The sequence below is a fragment of the Sciurus vulgaris genome (assembly GCF_902686455.1).
Source record: "Sciurus vulgaris genome assembly, chromosome: 7".
NCBI lineage: Eukaryota > Metazoa > Chordata > Mammalia > Rodentia > Sciuridae > Sciurus > Sciurus vulgaris.
Window position 1 is genome coordinate 89,744,791 of NC_136467.1, and position 21,794 is coordinate 89,766,584.

Consider the following 21,794-nt stretch of genomic DNA (forward strand, 5'->3'; position numbering starts at 1 on the left):
TTAGAAGTCGTAATAAACACCAAGAACTTCACTGGACTAGAATTCCAGCCTGATCAATTCAAACCCAGAAGTAATTAGTGAGAGAGGCAGAATTGAAGGGCACTGTTGCATTGGGACAAGGAATCACATAAGGGTACTCAAAAGACAATTAGAACTTAAACCAAAGGATAAGGCTGGGACCTTGATAAAATAAACTTTTTATCTCCTTTATTCATGCTATTCCTGCAGCTGATGTGTTTTTGATAGTTGGAAATGCAGTATGGGGAGAGAAGGACACAGAGGAGAAAACCCTTAGAAAGGGGATTCAGGAGATGAAGAAGAGTCCATCAACCTTCTTTCCCTACTCTCACACCCGCATGGTGATGGTAGATCCATTCAGGCAACACGTGGGAGACTAGGTTAGGCCACAGCTGCCTTATGGCAGAAGGATGGGTTGGTGTTAGGTTCAGATTATTATCCTGCAAGTTATTCCCACCTGGCAGGTTTTTCATTCTTTAGATCTAGCTCAACTGTCAGAAGTTAGGGAAGGGCACAGGATAATAGGTTGGTTCTGAGTTGGTCAGACCAGTTGTTACCGTCAGCAGTATGAACTGTGATCCTCAGCTTCTCTATGCTGCATATCCTTATGTGTAATGTAGGGGTCCTAATAGTGCTGATATCATGGAACTTTTGTGAAGAATTAAACATAACCCCATTGTCCTTCATATACAAATTAAGTATATCATCTCATCTTAATTATTTCTTATATAATGATACCCTTTAATAGGGAGTTAAGACAGGCTCATTTTTTTCTCATTTTTATATTCTGAGCACTTAAGTCCTTAATAATGTTGGCTAACTATAATCAAATCATATAGCTCAGGCTGAGATTTCAAGAACTGAGTCATCAGCATAAGCAAGAAACTATGAAGACCTAGAAAACTGAGACCCTGAAATCTCAACACCATGCAGCTTCCTCTGATTCGATGAGAGATTACTGCTTTTCTGTTCCTGTCTAGACATTCTGGAAGTGTCTGTAGTAGCCCCCCATTTCAGTGGCAGACCATGCCTCCACCCTCTTGGTTACATGCCATCTTAATGCATATGTACTTCACAGATTCACTCTGACAGTTTTAAACTGAACAGATCAGTTGGCTTTTGCCTCCCATTGACCCAGCCTTACAGATAATTTCACATCTTATAGACCAGACAACTGGATGATTTCATGGGTAAAAGTCAGTCAATTGTTTTAAAAACTATAAACAATGGGTGGTGTCATGTCTCAAATTTTTGCTTTGTTTCAAATTTGAAACCAACATTTTTATGTGATTATGAAACATTTGAATAAACTTTTAAAGAAATTTAGAAATTATGAAATAAATCTAATAATTTCTTTTAACATATTACTTTTAGAGACTTATCTACCTTTGAAGATGTTTATTCCCTAAGAGCCTATTGAAGATGACTTAGAGTAAATGCATTGATCATTTTGTTAAGCTAGCATACTCTAAGTCAGGGTTCTATATACTAGTTAAGGACCCAAAAGGAATAGATTGAAAGGGAAACCAGGTACTAAGACGAGAGGTGCAGGAATTGACATTCAGATATGTCACATCACCTGAAATGATTTAGCAATTGGACAACAGAGTTGTCTCTTTTATTAACACATTCAGACAGCAGCAGAAAAACAATCTTCCATTTGATTCTTACTGAGATTTATTGTTTTTAATAATGCCACTTTTCAGAAGTATAGTCATGTGCTCACTTAGACAGGCTGACAAAGTGAAAACTTGTATGTGATGCAAAGTACCTTTTGGGCCATAGATTAAGACATAGATAGTGCAGTGACAAGTCAAATGCCCGCAGCAGACAACACATCCCAGCCTCCCCTTCCCATGGTCTGGCTCCCATTTTGCACCATAGAACCCACAATGGAAACCTGGCAAAACATAGAACACAGATGGCTACTGACTGACATGAAAAGTAAATTTTATTAAACATGTTTACATACATGAGTTGGAAGTTCATTTAAAAGCACAGGGGAGTGTTAAGACAAGTGGTCAAAATAGAAAGATACTATCCAATTATTATCATTTGATTGTTGGCCACTAAGACAGAACGGAATCTAGTAGAAGTGCACCAATGCTTCAGCTCCTCCTGCTCAGTCTGGTGAGCAGTGGTCAATCTGTGCCCTGTGGAATGATGGGCAGATAATTCTGGCATGTGTAAATAATAATAAATAATTCACTTGGTGCAGGCAGTATGTCTATGGATTAAAACCTAGTGTGTACACAGTGTCTACATGTGTTACAGCCCCACAGTAGGAATCTACACCAAAATATTTATTAGAAGGAATTTGGTCCGTACTACATCACGTTTTCCAGAGGGTAAAAAATAAAGTCCATCTATAGACATTTCACCCCAGACCCACAGATTGAGTCTGGCTAAAACCTGCAAAATGTCTATAACAAAAATGGATGGCTTAGATTTCTTGGTTATTTTAGTATAGTAATTAACGAGCAAACTGTACAAGTACATGCAACATACAAGCTGGCCTATGTGGAACTAACATACATTATTAAATAACCTTTTGTTTCTTTTTTTTTTTTTTCTTTTTCTTTCTTTCTTTTTTTTTTTTTTTTACAAAACATGCATGCAGCTTTGAACAGTTCCAAGTCATGCTGCTCTATTTGTGTAATCACAAAATTGAATGACTCATAAAAGGAGGGAGAACATATCTATGCACCTGCAGAGTCTGCAGTTTGTAGCACATATACAGAATGTCACAAAGGAAAGTCAAGGCCAAGAAAAACTCAAATGAAGGAAATGCAAATTGAAGTTTGACTTTGTTTTATTTTCTCCCAAAAAAGTAAGATACTTTGCATTAAAAAATCAAGCTTTGTGCTTGCATCGACCTCAAAGAAATGTAAACTAAAATTCAATAAAAACATTAGTTTAGTGCAGAATATTTCAACTGGAATTTCCAGTGGCATATTGAACAGCTCATACCGTGCTCCTTCCAGGGTAGATGAAGGTGTCTACACTGAGGCATGGCTGAGAAGCCTGGGTGTAGCTGACAGTGTCTTAGGCTCAAGTCTATTCCTAGTCACCTTTCTGGGAAGTCAAAAGTACGCTTTGTACACATAAGCATATTTTCTTTTGATATCAGGAAGAAAAGGCATTACAAGGAGTGTTTTCAAAGTACAATTATGTGATAAGTTTTAGTCCCCAGCATTAGCTGCAGATTGACTTAAAAGTTTTCCATGCAAAACAATGGAAAACGCAAATTAATTTTCTGGAATGCAAACAGATATGTTCCTCATTTAAAAATTAATTCTGTGATTATTTATTCTGGAAGATAACTTTTTGTCTTTTGGGTTTCCACACGTAAGACTTTGAAGAATTATAAAATTAAGGTCAATGAAACGCTTAATTGGCCTCACCTCATCTATCTCTTGAAAACTTTGGGGAGATGCTACAGAGACTGCTTCAGCCCTTTTTTTGGATACTTTTGGAAAAAGAAAGGAAGGGTCTCTGTTAGCATCACAGAGCCTGTTAGGATATAGTCAAGAAACTAGTGGAAATAATAAAAACAGTGAGAACAAAGCAAAATGAAAACTCAAGAAACCCAACACCAACAAACAACACACAAATCATCAAAACATACAAAAGAACAAAAACCTTCTTAAACACCAGGGAAATAACACTGCATGTGGTCTGTGTAGAAATGTGTAAAATACAAATTTTCACAGAGTGAGAGTTTCCAGTTTGTTCAATTTGGTGTGTGTGCATGTGTGTGTGTGTGTGTGTGTGAGTGTGTGAACTTGAAGTTTCCTCTTTTTCTGTTTGTTAGAAGCATCAGTGACTCTCACTAGCACGTTGATTCTCACTGTAATTTGATAGATTGTCTTGTTCTGTCATATGAAGCCATGTTTGAAACAACGATTGGGACATATTACTGAAAAACTACTACAAGCAAAACACAAGTTGATTGTCTGTCTCCAACAATGCTTTTGATCATGAAATATCTGTTTCAGATTATTATCCTGAAAGGTAGAGTTTTATTGGAATGACTCTGGTATGAGTTCACTATGATCGAATGCAGGGAGGCCCAGTTGAACTTTCCAGAGATGATTGGGAAGCCCGGCGGGTTAGAGGAGTGACTGTGGGATCCACCAGTGATGAAGGTGGGAACAATTTGTACCATCCGATGACCATGCTGGAGAGATCGAGTTCTTCCAACAAGATCTGAGCCACACCCATGAAACATTTATGGTCCATTCTGCCATAGTCTCCCCAGACAATCACCTGTAGAGACAGAGAAATGCAGCATAACCATAACTTGAACTTCTTTCTCTTTCACATGGTTGATGGGTTCAACACATCTATTCTGTAAATATGGGCCAGTTAGTGAAGGAGAGGAAAGATTCAACACCAAGGAGGAGGCAAGGATAAGAAGAATTACTAATGTTACAGTGCTCAGAAACAGTTTGCAATAATTTCAAACTTGAAAGAATGTGAGTACTATTACCCTAGTCAGTGAGGGGTGTTATCTAATATAAGCTGTGCTAAACAAATAAAGATGTCTATTAAAATCAGCATACTATAGTGACACAGCCACATCAATTTTATAGCAGCCTAATTCACAATAGCTGAACTATGGAACCAACCTAGGTGCACTTCAACAGATGAGTGGATAAAGAAAATGTGGTATATATACACAATGGAATGTTACTCAGCTATAAAGAAGAATGAAATTATGGCATTTTCTGGTAAATGGATGAAACTGGAGAATATCATGCTAAGTGAAATAAGCCAATCCCAAAAAGCTGAAGGCTGAATGTTTTCTCTGATATGCAGGTGCTAATTCACAATAAGGGAGAGAGTAGGGAAGAATAGAAGTACTTTGGATTAGAGGGGAATGAAGGGAAAGGAGGGGAATGGGAATAGGAAAGGTAGTAGAATGAATTGGACATTATTGTCCTATGTGCCTATATGATTACTGATCAATGTAATTCTACATCATGTACAACCAAAGAATAAGAAATTATGTTCCATGTATGTATAATGTCAAAATACATTTTAACTAATAAGAACAAATATACATTAAAACAAGTAGATTCAATATCTTTCTTGTTAAGTACTATATAATAAGCAATGTAAAGGGCTATATAGAGTTCTAAAAAATAAAATTTTGAACCTAGACAGGTAAAACAAACAATTTAACTCAAGGTGCCAAAAAGTGCATGTACCATGGGTATGCAAAAATAAAGACATTATTTACTTCACTTTTTTTATATTATAGACTTGGTAGTAAAGGGGTAGGTTGAAAAATGTGAGCTGGTGATACCTTTTGAGGACTAGCCTGACAATTTTGATTTGATAGGGTGGTTAATAGCAGTTAGCTCATTGACAGTTATCACAGTCTGGGCCCCTCCCATTGGTGTTGGATGAGCTTTCCATCACATGTAATGCCCAGGCTCTATGTTCCAATCCTTCAGTCATCCATCAAGTTTCTCTACTCAATGTATTCACCTGCTTTCAGGGCAGGGCTGGTGAATCCTGCTCTTCAACTTACTAACTTTTTTGAATTAATCTCTGTGTTCTTCAGACATAGTCTTTTAAATGATAACAATATTTATTGTACATGTAGTTACAAATTTTAAAAAGAGGTAATGGTATATGAGTACCTAGCAAATATATCTGGGGTTCACTAAGGTACCTGTATGATTCTATTTTCTTCTCTCTTCTTCTTCTTTATAGCTCATGCCTGATACACAGTAATGGCTAATCTTTATCTATCTATTATCTATTTATCTATCTATCTATCTTTCTATCAAAAGGGGAGGGATGAGACAGGGCAAAGGTAGAAGGAGAGGATCAAGAAAAGGGAGAGAGAAAATAAAAATTTTGTTTTCCACTTGATCCATAGATATTGTTAATACTATGTATTTTTGTATTGAAAATCAACTACTTGTGGTTATTTTTCCTATGCAAGGTTATACAATATTATCTTTACTGAATTTTATTCTCATGTTTGGCCATGCCTTCAATATTTATATGGTTAACATAGATATTAAAATGTTAAAGACCAAATTATTACTGACCTGAAGAACTTTACCCTGTGGACTTTCATCAAAAACCAGGGACTGCTGATACAAAGGATCAAGTGTTTTCCGTGCAATTCTTGTCTTCTTCTTGGCTATACAGGCTCCATTTTCCAAAAGATAAACTTTCACATATGGTGCTAAAAAAGGCATATTAACAAAAAGAATTCACTTTTTTAATTAGAAAATACCTCATGAGAGAATTATAGATGTTTATTGAATGTTGCCCATCAACTCTTTAGATCACTTTAAATATCCATTGCTCTACAAAGTCTACTTCTAAAAACTTACCTATTACCATGACTGTCATTTTCCTCATTTTAAACCAATGTCTACAAAGTTATCTTAAAGATTTTTGACTTTCTTGGTTTATGGTGGGCATTACAATGCAGGTTTATGTCTTAGAGCTCACTGTTCATGATTAGAACTAAATCCTTTTTTCTTTTGCCTTTGCAAATGTATGAAAAGAAAATAATTGCAATGACTTAAGAAACAGCTGTAAATAAGCTTTTAAAAAATACAACAATGCGCTTCCTAATACCTTCTAACAGAATAACCAAGCAAAGAAAACTCAGGTCCACTTTTATGCAATCAGAGATCACAGAAAAGCTGCCTTTTTACTCAGCTGGATGATGCACAAAAAAGCATATCAAACTCAAATGCAGCACACATCTCAGGGTTCTGCCTAATATGCAGGGGACCATACTTTCATGCCTTCCCTGTACTTATTAATGAGCAGGAGTTTCCCTCACCAGGTGTAGATTTGGAGCCAGGTTTTTGCGTCAGACTTCGTGCTCTAATAACTTCAACTTCTAATTGGCCCTTTTTATCCTCCATTCCAATTTGTATATCACCTGCAAGTGGGGCAAAGAAAAATGTCTCAGCTTCTTTGCAGTTATGAGCAGTTAAAACACAGAGGTCCCTAACAAACTCCAACTATCTTTATGATCTTGATAAGAAACTAATATTTAGGATGGCCTGCCATAACCCATTGTTCTTTCCTGGTTTTCAAATCAAATTTTGATGTTTCTCTGTTACTAATCCATTTTAAAAGATTCACAAATTAATGGGAAAAAAATCATTAACTACAACCCTGAAGTATGCACATGATTCTTGTACTTTAATGAGATCTTTGCTTTATGTCATCCATTTGCTTATTGATGAAAAATCTAATTATCTTTCCCATTATTTATAGAAAACTTCTATTAATATTTTGGTGAATATCCTAGTAATTTCATGAATACTTTTTTCTATCTATCTTTCCATCTACACATCATCATCTACATATCATACATTGTCATTTTATTGACTAAAAGGCCACTGTGAATAGATGTGTCTTTACCTATTTAAACAACTCCCTGTTGATGAAAATATGGGTTATTTATATTGTTATGATTATAAAAGCACTCTGATGAACAGTTTTAGAAGAATTCTTATACACTTGGTCAGTTATTTTTTGGACATTAAGTTCCCATATTTTAAGTGTGTGTAGCTATGGACTCTCATAAATTCACATACAACAGCAACCATCCTTTAGATAGCTGTAACTATTCTTTAGAAAGGCTGTACCAGTTTTCCTTGCTACCAGAAATGTCTGTCTTCCCATTTCCCATGCTCATATTGGTCTGAGGAATATATCTAAGTTTTGTCAATCTGATGGTTTAAAATTTATATTAATTTGCATTTCTTTGATTATTAGGGAGGTAGAGGCTTATGTATAGTATGATAAGAAATTAGGTTAGCAATCAGCAGGAGTGGGAGATAGGTCCCTCATTTTTATTTCTTTGGAATGTTTGTTCCAGAATTTTCATGTATCCTGCATTCATACGTTTTAGAACTCATCTGTGAAGTCATTTGGACCTATCCCCAGATGATATGTAACCTAGCCCCATTACATATTAATGCTTATACTTCTAGGTTTTTTCCTACCTTCTGTTTCCTCTTAAATTATTTTTGATGGTTTATATTTTTAGAATAATCATAGATCCCAAATTTCCAAAGTTTAGACATTTGTGTAAGCAGTATCATCTAGCCATTTTCTTTCTTCACTTAATTTTTCTTAGACAACCATCCAAGTTGATGTATACAGATCTAGATCTTTCCTTTCAGTATCTATATGATAACCTGTTGTGTGACAATTCCATATTTTTTTGACTAATCTTCAGTTAGTGGTCTTCCCCTCCCCTCATTGGGGCCGTTATAAAAAAGTGCTGCAAAGAAAGTTATGAGGATATATAATTATAAGTGGAACTGACTGGTCATAGCGCACATACACATTTTCATTTTTATTAAATATTGGCATGTTATTCTAACAGGGACTAAAATAATTTTTAACTTTTAACAATGGTATTTGAGGATGTGTATTTCTAAAAGCATTTGTCTTTATACTGAAATATTTCATTTTTTTTGTCCAATCTGATGTGTATACATATGCACAAATACATGTTTGTAGAAACTATCAGACTAAGTAAGCTTCATTCTATCCATAGTTTACTGAGATTTTTTTAAAAATATTTTTTAGTTGAGGATGGACACAATACCTTTATTTATTTTTATGTGGTGCGGAGGATCAAACCCAGTGCCTTGTGAGCTACAATTCCAGTCCTGAAATTTTTAAATCAAAAATGAATACTGAGGGGAGCTGGGGAGATAGCTCAGCTGGTAGAGTGTTTTCCTCGCAATCACAAGGCCCTGAGTTCGATCCCCACACACAAAAAAAGAATACTGAATTTTAGCAAACATTTCTTCTGTATGTATTAAGATAGTCATTTTTAGTCTTCAATTAGATTAGTGTGGCAAATTATATTAGTTTTTCAAATATTAAACCAGCTATGTGTTTGTGGAAAAAAATACAATTTGGTTGTGATATTATCATTTTTAATATTGCTGGACTCTTTTGCATATGGTTCATAGGGACTTTGAAAAGTATGACTGATGTTTATTTCAGTTTAGAAAATTTCTCAGTCATTATTTATTTATTTATTTTTGGTACTGGTGATTGAACCCAGGGGCACTTAGCCACTGAGCAATATCACCATCCATTTTTATATTTTTATTTTGAGACAAGGTCTTGCTCAGTTGTTTAAAAACCTCTCTAAGTTGCTGAGGCTGGCTTTGAACTTGGAATCCTCCTGCCTCAGCCTTCTGAGCCCCTGGGATTACTGTGTACTTGACTGCACCTGACCTCAGACATTACATTTTTCATTGTGTATTCTACATTATACTCTCCTCCATTGTTCTGGGACATTAATTGCACATATGTTAAACCTCTCCTTCTTTTCCATCTCTTAACTTCTTATTTATATTTTCCATCCATCTATAGCTGTGATTAATTCTGGACACCTTCTTATGGCTTATTCTCTGGTTAATCAATTACCTCCCCAGCTCTGCATAAACTACTGGGAACTCAAGTATTCAGTTCTTAAGTTTAGTTATGTTTTTCAAGTCTAGAATTGTCATTGTGTTCATTTTAGTGGTTTTTATTTTCTGGAGTAAATCTCAATCTTTTTTTTTTTTTTTTTTTTGAAGCTCCTTGAAACATATAATTATTTTTATTCTTAATATTTAACTCTAATCTCTGGAATCACTTTGAGTTTGTTTCTAGTGTATGCTGTTTCTGCATTTAAAATTATTTGGTTTTCCTTTCTTGTGTGCCTGGTATTTGTGCTTGATGTGTGTTGTTTTTAGAAAAAAAAAAAGCTGTTACTTAGGATGTTGTCTTTTATCAGAAATGATTTGTTTTTGCTTTGCAAGGTGTCTGTAGTCTTGGATCACTTTAATCAATATCAAGGACTACGGTGATTAGAGCCCTAGCTCCTACAGAGTCCCACCTACTTTCAATTTGCACATATTTTCAAGGTAGAGAGACCTTTTAGCTCCTAACGGAGAGCAAGACAGATCAATAGGCTAACTCAAATTTCTTGCCTAAGTTTTATAAATAAAAAGATACACAGCTCATTTCTCAGGTCCTCTGCAAGGCAACAGAAAACAGCAAATCCCTCCAGTAGAAGAGAAGCTGTAGACACAAGGCTCACCCTTACCCAAGGCATCTGCATTCCCCAGGAGCCAGGCATTGAAGCAAACATGTAGATATTCTAGGTATTTTCAGTACGAGGCTTGGCATGAATTACCTACTTCACCATTGGTGTAGCCACATTCTCTGTATCATTTGTGTCAACCTTTTCATTGTTTATTTCCAGACATTATGTCTGGTGAACATATAGCTATTTTTTTTTTGTTTCTTCAATATCATTGATCCATTTATGTTTGAGAAAACTCTATTTCATGTTTGTGATTAATTTTAGAAGCAAATTTATTTTTGTTATTTTATTTTGTATTTTTGTTTTAAATTTACCTATTTTTGTTCCTTTCTTTTTGTCTATCATATAAGCATATTCATTTATTTATGTCTACCCCTTTACTAGAATAGAATTTAAATATTTTATTTCTATTATTTTAGAGGCTTTTATTAAATAGTTAACATACAGATTCCCATTTTTACATTTATACCAAAATCTAAAACCAGTGTTTCTATTTACTCCCCAAAAAGACAAGGCTCTTTAAGAACTCTCATGTAGAATTCGACCAGCATCTTCATTTTATTTTGTTTTATATTGCTTTCTCCTGGGTGTTTTTTTTAAACATACACTTAAAACCTTATTTTATTTAGTTTATATAATAATTATTAATTCATTTTATTAATGGGTCAAGTTTCATTCTTTTCATCTTTGCTTCTTCATTCTTTTTATTTATTTTTCTTTATGAAGTACATCTTTCAGTAAAGAGCAGTAAACTTTGAGTCTGTGTGTGAATGTGTATGCCTCTAGTTCATCTTTATTCCTGAATAAAAGCTGGTAGTTCTTTTCTTAAGCATTTTGAGAACTGGTTATTTTTTAAGGCTTTTTTATTTATTAATTTATTTATTTTGCATTGCTGAGAAATTAAAGCTGTTGATTTACTTCGTTTCTTGGTGAAACAATCTTCCTTATCATCCTCATGACTCTTCTTCATGACTTGGGATGAGGTCCTGAAATAAGAAGTGCATGGGCCTTGTTTGATTTCTAATATTCTTCATTTCAGCACTCAGTAGGTTCTTTCAATCTCTCAGATTTCATATTTTTCTTAAATCATTCTGCCAACATTATTATGTTTTTTCTAAAAAGTATCTCTATTCTCTCTTTGGGATCCTATTAGCGTAAGATTCAATTTGTTAGTTTATTCTTCCTACATCTTGAATTCCCCTCTATTGTTTAAAAATAAACAATTTGAACAGGCTGAACTTGTGATGATTTTTCTACGGTCCTTCTACATTTCACTAATTCTATCTTTAGCTACATTCAGTAAACCCATTTAATTCATGAACCAAGTGATAAATATTAGTCGTTAGTTTTCATTCTCCAATTCATTTTATTCAAACTATATGCTTGTTTTTAACAATCTCTTTTTCTTTCTTTTTTTTTGTGTGTGGTTTACACATGAAGCTTTATCTCTGAAAATGACATTATAATTATTTCTAAGGTATTTTTAGTTGGCTTAACCAGCTTCTCAGGTGTGAATTCTATTTGCCAGATCAGTTGATCAACTTCATTGTTCCAGACTTTCTCATTAGCTTCATAATTCTGTTTTAGATCCTAGCTCTTAGAGGTCTCTCTCTTTTTTTTTTTTTTTTTCATTTAAACTTTTTCAAGGTTTTATTAATCACATGTACAGAGTATACAGGGTCAAGGAGCTGTATAAGATCTATTTTTCGTATAAACGGCAGACAACTATTCCCTCTCAACTTCTGGCCTTCTAAAAGTCACTGCTCAAAATTTTCAATATTTCTATCTGATTTTTTTTTTTTTTTTTACTTTTTGGCATTTTCCTGTTCCTAAACACCATATTTATAAAGTGTTTTTCTTTTTTTAGTTTTAAATATTACTGAACTCCCAATTTTCATCTCTTTCAACTGCCTTCCTACCCACACCATATACCTGACAATTTCTGTCATTTGCGTTCTCCCAATATTAACATTTATATTATTATGATTATGTAACCTTATTTATAGCTGTATGAACTAGAACACTATGATTACTTCTTATTTCTTGTGAAGATCTTCCTTTTCCCCTCACTTAATAAGTGTCTTTTTATAAAGCATTTGCTTACATTTTTATCACTACTTCAAACCCTTATTCTCTCCTAGTTGTCTTCCATAAAAGCAAAAACATTAAGTATCCTATAGATTTTGCCTTATAAAACCTGACATGCTACAATTTGTACAGATTGTATTAAAACCTTCTTCTGCTGTTATCTTTAGATCTTTCTGCTCTGTCATGCTGGTTATCTCATAATTATCTCCTTTCTGTGAGGAAGAATTTACTTTCTGGATCTTCTCTTCCTCCTTTTTGACTCTCAATTTAAAAAATTTACGTAGTTCATTTTGTTAAAATAAATCCTTCAGTAGCTTTCTGAACAGTGCTGGATATGAGGAAAATAACTTGAGAACTTGCTTGTCCAAAGATGTATTATTCTATCCTCAAACTTATTTGATAATTTGACTGGATCTTATGTTCTAGTTGGAAATCAGTTGTTAGTCAGAATCTTGAAGATTAGTAATGCTTAATAGTCATCTGGTTTAAGGTATTATTGAAGAGTCCAGTAAGAATCTGGTGTTTTGGTAGATTTGTATAGCATTAAGTTTTCTCTTAGGAAACTTGCTGGATTTTCTGTTAATTGCCAGTGTTGTAAAATTTCATGATGATATATGTCTTTCCGTTAATTTATTTTCATCTAGTTTGCTGGGTATTCCATGGGTCCTATCAGGCTAGAATCTCATGTCATCCAGGGAAATATCTGTTGTACATGTTACATATAATTTTTGCCATTTATCATCTTTTTTTTTGAAAAGCTTACTTTAGAGTATACTATGTTAGTATAGGTTGAATGACCTTATCCAAAATGCTTGGAACCAGAAGTGCTTCAGATTTCATATATATTCAGATTTTGAAATATTTCATAAATATGTGCATAAATAATAAATATATTCATTTATATTCAAGTATACCTTATATATGTAGCCTGAAGGTACTTTTATACAATATTTTTACTTTGCATGTGTATTGATTGAAATTATAGATATGGGATGCTCAACCTGCAGATATTTTCTTTCCTTTTATTTATGTTTTTGAAACCTAAATATTTTAACTGAGAAAAAAACAAAATCTAAAAATATACACTCTAGGCCACAATTATCTACAAACATATACATTTCCCAACTTTTCCATTTGGAGCAGCAATTCTCAAACCACAATTGTCTAGGACCATCTTCTGTGGCATGTATGCATCCTCCTTGCAACCAAAGTTAATTAATTATCTCTGAGTACGTGAACCTAAAATTTGTATTTGGACTACTTAAAACCACTGTGGTGGTGCTGAGACCACCATACAAAAGGAATGAGCACAATACCACTGTCTGTTGTTTAGCATAAACACCACCTTTTCAATTTTTCCAACTTTCTAATTTCAGTTTGATCCTTTGGAAGTTGTTGCCCACTCCAAGATGAATTATTTCCCAATAATCTTTGTCCATTCTCCTTTTTTTAAATTTACAATGGAGTCTAAAATATCATACATTTTTTTTTACAAGTTGTGAAGTAGCAAGGCAATTTCTGTAATTACTTTTCACTCAGTTAAATAATTATGCCAACATCCTTTTCTGAGCATTTCATCTCTTTTTCTGCCTGCTGTGAAATGGCATCTTTATTCTACATTTGGTTCTATTGTAGAATCTGTCTTGATAGAGTTTTATGGTCATTCAAAGATTTATGGCTCATTTTATTTATTTTGCCTAATTTCTCAAATAAGAAAAATGCACTAGAAATTAGAATAGTCAAGTGTAACCAAGAACACTCTAAAGTATTGTTCCTAATTTGTATTACTATTAAATCATGAAACTCTACTGTAGGAAAATGATTCTTACCCATTGCAGGGGTGGCAAGGGTTTGGCGGCCAACAAGCTGGGCTGGTCCCAGTCCATCAAGAAAATCACTGAACTGACTGTCAGCTCCTAGTCGCACTCCAGGAAATATTAAACTATTAGCAAAAGGACAAAAACCAAAACCAAAACAAAAACAAAGATATTAGATCTCCCACATTTTTTTTTTTTCTTTCTGATCTGTGGTGCTGGGATCAACTCAGGAACTTGTGTATGCTAAGCAATGGATCTACCAGATTGTCTTTATTAGTTTCCATGTGACTAATTTTGGGATCACGAAACATAAACACTACTTAGACAATCTATTTACTTACGGACTATTTGCATTGTCTGTAAGAAAAGGTCTAAAGTCTCAATTTAAGATCTGATTCAGGATTTTTTTTTTTTCCTTTGTGTACTGGGGATTGAAACCAGGAGTTACATCCCCAGCCCTTTTTATTTTTTCTTTTGAGACATGGTCTCACTAAGTTGCTTAGGGCCAAAAAAAATTGTAGCCTCCTGAGCTGCTGGGATTATAGGCTTGAGTTACCACACCTGGCAGGAGAATTTTTAATATATTAAGTGAACACTTGTAAAACCATATCCACATTTCTACATAAATGTATTATTGGCATATAAGATGCAAATTTTAATATTATCAACCTTACATAGCTAATTGCTCATGAACATTAAGTAACATGAATGCTAAAATTTAAAACAGTGGTTTTATATTATAGCACAGTACAAGTCCTTATTTACAAATAATATTATTTGAATGAATTAGTTGTTCAAATTATCTGAGGGTTTTATTCAGTACAGATGAAAATTAGTTGGCTAAAAGATTTCTATTTCTTACCACTGACTGAAAGTTGTAAACCACTACAAGAGTGGTGATTGTGTTCTTTTTGTTTACTAATGCATCTCTCTCTGAGGAACAAGAACCATGCTTATTACATAGCTGGTTTCAATAAGTACTTTTTGAAGCAACATTTCTTTATGGCATGACTTTCTTTTCTCTTTGTGCTTTTACACATTACTTCTCTACAACCAAAAGAATTGGACAGTACACAAAATATTATCCCATTCAGAGACTAAGAAAACAAATCTTTGAGATTTTAAGTGGCTTATACATGGTGATATAAATTTTCTTTCTTATCTTTTGTACCAGAAAACAATGTCTCTAGTCTTTCATTTGCACATTGCATTATACAACATTATTAAACTGGTATTTTTTAAGCAAGTTTATCTCAATAACTTTTACATTTGTTGATTTTTGTTCTTAGTTACACCTGAAGCATGCATATCAATCATTTGATCAAATAATCAGGGGCCAACTAGTTTCAAAAATGGGAAAGAGTATTATAAACATTAACTTGCATAATTTTATTTTATTATATAAGCAATATACAAAGTTTCCAGCAAAAGAAAATAAATTTGTAATAGTAGATTGGGTACAAGTGATTCCAATAGTAATGAATGAATAATTATGAAGAATTTCTACAGGGTGAGCCTCCAGGTAACCCACTGAAGCATAATAATTATTTAATTGCGAGATGTACTACTCCCCAAATAATAGTTTTTTTACCAGAAAAAATCTTAAGCCTAGGAAAATGCAGATTTTGTGTATGATCCATATAAAATGGTTAAAAACTACATAAACAAACCCAAATTACATTTTTTCATAATTAACTAATTTCAGAACTAAAACTTCAACCAGAAAAATAATGAGGTAGATAGATCTTGAAGTATTTTCCCCCAAGGGCAAACACTGAGTTTAGGATGTTTTAAAATCAAGAAACTGTAAGTTGCTTACAACAACACAGGGCCCAAATAATTTGGAGAAACCTAGGAAAATCACAAATCAGTTCCTTATTTCTGAATTTTAATTTAGATTTTGGTGACAGGGCTATACTACGAGTTTTCCTTGAGAAAGAATCCATTAAATGTAGCATTTCTATACCATAGGATCAGTGAAAGATTAGTCTAGCAAATGTTAGCTTTACTAGATGATGTAAATCGGCTTATTTATAGTAACTCAGATTTTTTTTTTTTTTTTTTTTTTTTTTGGTACCTTTGATAGGTTTGAGTAACCAGGGGCAGAGATGTGATCCTGGTGCTTGAAAGAGGTCAGGCTGGTGTAAAATGGATGGCCAAACTCAGGTTACATAAAGCAGCAGCACAGTAACCCTAGGGGGCTTTTCTGTTCTGCTGATCGCCACACAGCGGGTGGTCCCAAGGCCACTGGATTGCTGACTCACTTACTTTCCCTCGGAGCTGTAACTGTTGATGCTGCCATCAGTGGACTCACGACTGGGCTGTCTCACCATCTTCCTCATTTCTGCTGCCATTCCTGTTTCTGTGCTTCTCTGAATGGTACTTTTTAACTTCTTGTGGCCCGACTCTGATAGGAGAGAGTAAAAAAAAATCCCTAAGTTCTATTTAGATAGTTTTCCCCTGAATTCATGAGGTTCTAAAAGCACCAGAGTGAATTTTCTTTATGATTAAATGTTTAATCAGGAAAGTAGTAGTGTCAAGAATAATTTGCTGAATTGAATCACTAGATTCAATTAGAGTGTGCTTTGGTTAAGGACCATGGCTATAGTTCCAGAGAGGACCCTAATCTCAAAGAAACAAAATGAACTCACTGTATTATTACTGCTGACAAATACAGTGAAAATTCAGATTTTTCTCTAAACAGTTAGGTGGAAAGATAATATTGAACAAACTATTGGGTTTTTCCTAGTCTGAAACTCTCCAAACGTGAGAATAGACCTAAAGAAATGGGTCATGTCCTTTAAAGAGAAGAGATACTTCCAAGTATGAAGAATAACATTTTTGGTACCATGAGGTATTAGAAATCCTCATAAAGTGAAGCAGTAGTAATTTCTTTGATGACTTTCACAACACTTTAACATACACTAGGTGCATATGCAATAGGTAACCTAAGTAGCTACCATAGGTTTCATCCTAACTCTAAGGCAACACAGCTATCTCATGGCCTTTTGGTGTAGCTGCATGACTTCTGACTGGCAGTTTTGGGGTGTGAGTCTCCATTTGCACTCTGAATTATGCTGGTTGATCATTTTAACTTCAATTCTTGATGCAATCTTTAGGTTCAAAGCAATTTCCTCAAGCCCCTATTCATAGCATGGAGATGAAACTAAAACTTTTTGATTATACACATAAGCAGTACCAATAGTTCAGACAAACTATGATACTATTTTCCATCTAAACATTCTACAAGCATTTCAGGTTTACTTTCTGTTTTCTGTATCATTCAATAATCATGAATAACATGAAAATGCTCTATAAATGTTAACTACAAACATACAAATATAAATGGTTTTCCCCACAAATCCTCTGTAAAGTAGGTGCTTAAGTATACTCTTAAGATATGCCATGTGAAAGGTAGCATTTCTTCCTCTGATTTTTGGTCAGTGAAATCCTTTTGTAAATTGTCTAGTCAAATATATAATAGACTCCGTACTGATGGCTTATATATTCTTTTAGTGGGCTTATTAAGTTTTTACTGCTTCATTGTTCTTAACCTTATTATTGCCATTTTTGTTTCCAAAGCCAATATGTGTATCAAGCATTCAAATATTACAGAAATAGAAAATGTTGAAAATTGCTTATAATTTCATTCCTCTAAAAGAAGATGATGCTTAATAATTTAGAAGCTATGTTTTTCTATGTCCATGCTTCCTTTTCACTTTGCTTCTGTGATCAGTACTCTTATTTTTTGTCTCTTCTCACTGGGTTGCTCCATTTCAGTCTCTTATGTTAGAACCTCTTCCTCTAGAAGACTTTCAGATAGGAGGACTGAGCATTTAGACATTTGCAACTTTTTTTACACTTGCTTCCTAAGTGATCCTGGCAAACTTTCAGGCCTCCTAAATATGTATCTATAGTCCTACCCTTTCTCCTAAATGCCAGTCATTAATCTGACTGCCTATTACCTCCATTTAGTGGTCTAACAGACATTCCAACAGTAACACAAAGTGGGACTTTTCCCCACCTCCATCATCAACTACTCCCTCAGCAAATGGCACCTCCACTCATTTATTCTCACCAAATCCCGATGATCATCCCCAATTTCTCTTTGTAACACAACCTAGGTCCAATCCATCAGCTAATCCTCATGCTTTTATATTCAAACACATCACTAATCTGACACCCTTCCTCCTCTCCGCTGCTCCAGTTCCACTTCCAACCATTCTCGTCACTCAGACGACTGCAAAACCCACCACACGGCCTCGCGGCTTGCATTCCATTCTTTTCTTCCTCAGAACATTCTCCACAAAACAGTTGCTGTGATTCAAAAGCTGTAAATCTTAACATGTCACTTATTTGCTCAAGATCTTATAATGGCTCATCATCAAAATTAAGGAAACCTCAAATTGTCATCATGGCTCACAAAATACTAAATAATCTGGCTTGGGATACCTCCCAGATTCCACCTTCTTCCTCATTCTATGACTTTGTTCTCCAGGCACACAGCCTTCCTTGCATGTCCTTAAACACTCCAGCATGCCTCCTCAGGGCCCTTCTTACTTACTGGCTGTCCCTTGTTCTTGCCCTGCTCCCTCACTTTACTCAGATCACTGCTTCAATGTCTCCTCAGAATGGCTTCTTCTGATCCCTATCACTCTTTGTTCCCTTGTGCTTTGTTTTTCTTCATAGCAGTGCTTTGTCTGCCATTAAACTGTCCTCTGTTTGTTGTATGTTTCCCAGATAGGATCTAATTTCCATGAGGGCACGTGTATTTTGAATATTGCTTACTGTTAACCTGAGTACCTGGAATAGTGGTTATAAACTTGATAATGGGATCACATCATATACTCTACTGTGCAACTTTCTCATTTCATTCAATATAACATAATACAAACATTTCTATATTTACTCTTCATAATGATTGCACTGCTCTGTTATATGCCTATAGTTTCAAAATTAAGCCATCTCTTTGTTGATGGGCATTTGCATGTTTCCAGTTATTATGAGAGTTTTTAAAGAATAAATTCTTAGAAATTGAAATGCTAGTAAAAGGGTAGAAATCCGTTTAATATCAATAGGGATTTCTAAGTTGCCATTCACAAACAGTGCAACAATTTATACTCCTACCAGTATTCACATGGATGTCTAAATTTTCCCACATATGACTCAGGAATTCTCTTTCTTTATCCTTTTTGGTGTATTCTGCCCACCTGACTTGCCTTCGTAGAACATGTATATTTACTGAAGACAAGGGCTTCATTTATGGTCATTTTAAAAATGCCTTTAAGGCAGTTTAGTTTTGGTGTTTATTCATTTGTATGTTATGCCTTCTTCATAGATGTAGTTCACTTAAGAAGTCACTGTGGTAGAGCAACATTTCATTCATGTCCATATATTGGTGAGACTTCACTTGAGAGGGCAAATCCTATGTATATACAGATTGAGCATTCCTAATCCAAAAATCTGAAATAATCCAAAATACCAACCCTTTTTTAGTGCTGACACAATGCCACCAGTGGAAGATTCTATACCTTATTTCATGTGATCAGTTGAACTGAAATGCAGGGGCCCTGAAAATACTGTATTCTACCTTCAGGTTCTGAATATATGGTATATATGAAGGATAAATGAATTTTGTGTTTAGATTTGGGTCCTGTCTCCAATAATGTCATTATATATATATATATAATATATATATAATATATATGCAAATATTTCAAAATCTGAAAAAATATAGAAGCTGAAAAGTTTCTGATCCCGAGCATTTCATTTCAGAGGAGGGATGCTTAACCTACATCACCAAAGTACTGAGCCAAGTACAGTTATAAAAAATGTTTACCAAAGGCAATGTGAGGCAATACATCCAGGGTGGAATATCAATTCTTACTGAAAATAATAAGAATCTTAGCTAGAAAAATCCACCCACCCAATAATTATTTGGGAAGCACCTACAATGTGTCATTCACTGTCCTAGGTGCTGAGGACATATAAATGAATGACAAGGTTCCTACTATTATAAAGCTTCCATTCTACAGGAAAGAAGTGAACAATTAATATGGGTGGTAATAAGTGATACGGAGAAATACTGGACAGGATAAGGGGGTAGAGCATGATGGGTAAAGTAGCAATGGTTTTATTTAAAAGGAGTCAGGGGTCATTGGGTAGGAGTATGGAGGAAGTGAGGCCACAAGCCATGAAGCAGGGAAGACGCAAGCACCGCGCTGCAGGACAGGCGAGGTGACTGGTGGAGAGGCCTGGAGGTCAGGAGGCGGTGGTCATCTTGCAGTAGTGCATGGGGTTCCAAGCTTCCTCCCCAGTTTTTCTAATGTCGTCGATGTTGACTCTGGCCCAGACACTGCTGCCAGAGATCTCAGGACTATGTGGATGGCTGGCCGTCCAGATGACCACAGAATGTAGACTATCAGCACCTGATTTCTCTTGCATTTCCTAACACAGGTTTCCAATGGTTGCCATTCACCACATATTTGTTCAATGAATGACAAGAAACACTCTAAAACTGAATAATCTTTATTAGTGTGTGCACAATTTTAAATTGAGATATCCAGCTTCCTTAAAGAAGAGTACCAACTATAGGGTGTCCTAAAATTCTTAGGGTGGGTTTTATGCCTTAATATTTTCCAAAGTATATCTACTACATGCACTGAAGGAAACACCATTTGAGAGGTTAGTTATTAAACTTTCTTTTGTACTTACCTAATTTTGTGAATTTGAAGACTTTTATAATTTTAAAGATGTTTGTTTCAGTCTGGGGGAAGATGGCAGATGTACTTCTATCTAGCTGTTGTCTTATTCATATAAATAAATATTCAATGAAAAGAGCTTCAACAGACTAAGCAATATCAAGGCCCAGGTAGAGGCTGAATAAATAGTTCTAGCTTTGAATGTGTTTTATTTAAATTGATAAGGGTTCTAATCTTATATTGAAATGTGAGGGTTGGAAGCAGTGCTGTTTTATACATGTTTTGTATTTGTGAAAACTGTAAATCTGGATAAATGTAATTCATGCAACAAATCTGTTCAGCACTGATTATGGGTTCATCTCTTCTAGATACTGATGATAGAGCAATGATCCAACTGACAAAAATGCCTGCCCAAGTGGAGCTTACATTCTAGTGGGTAACACGACTTGACATCATGTTAGCAGCAAAAGCAGGATTAGAAACAAGATTTTCCTGAATTTCAGTCTTGTGATCATTCCAATATACCACTGTTTAGGAAAACACAGACTGGTCTTTTTACTTTGCAAATGGAAAAATGTTTTAGTTATACAGATATTTTCACGTATACATTCATATTCAGACTTACAAGCTCATTGCAAACTTTGCTAAAAATCACATATAATCCACAAATACAGATGTATGTGATTATCTGCATCTGACTCCATAAGCTATAGATGTAACAAATATATTAAACATGCAAAATTAATATGATATAATATATTAAAGTGTTAATACTTGGAAAATATGTTTTTAAGAATACCGTCATTATTAATTAATTTAAAAAATCAAGGAAGCTTTAACCTTGAAAAGCCATTAAGTCTATTATGAAATTATGACATGAAACCTTTGATTTGAAAATGCTGTACCAAGTATTCTACAGAAAACTGAAAGATTACAAAGGAGCATTTTGATATTTTATAGTCACAGACACATGAAAAATCAGTAAAATTCATGTTTGAGGGTTACATTTTACCTATGATATAGAAAAGCAAACTTACTCTCAAAGAATGTTTCAAAAAGTAT

General features: G+C 34.5%; 1 protein-coding gene across 50 annotated transcripts in view; it reads right to left on the reverse strand.

Annotated features, from left to right (window-relative positions):
* Positions 1-1,951: 1,951 nt before the first annotated feature.
* RIMS1 (regulating synaptic membrane exocytosis 1) overlaps positions 1,952-21,794 on the reverse strand; it is a 469,154-nt gene continuing 449,311 nt past the window's right edge. For all 50 annotated transcript variants that reach the window (XM_079146461.1, XM_079146485.1, XM_079146449.1 and 47 more), the window contains 5 exons: positions 16,300-16,438; positions 14,044-14,156; positions 6,839-6,940; positions 6,087-6,226; positions 1,952-4,287 (listed from right to left, as the gene is read on the reverse strand). In XM_079146461.1, coding sequence (XP_079002587.1) covers positions 4,069-4,287; positions 6,087-6,226; positions 6,839-6,940; positions 14,044-14,156; positions 16,300-16,438 — 713 coding nt within the window. In that variant the 3' untranslated portion in view covers positions 1,952-4,068. The remainder of the gene's footprint in view (positions 4,288-6,086; positions 6,227-6,838; positions 6,941-14,043; positions 14,157-16,299; positions 16,439-21,794) is intronic.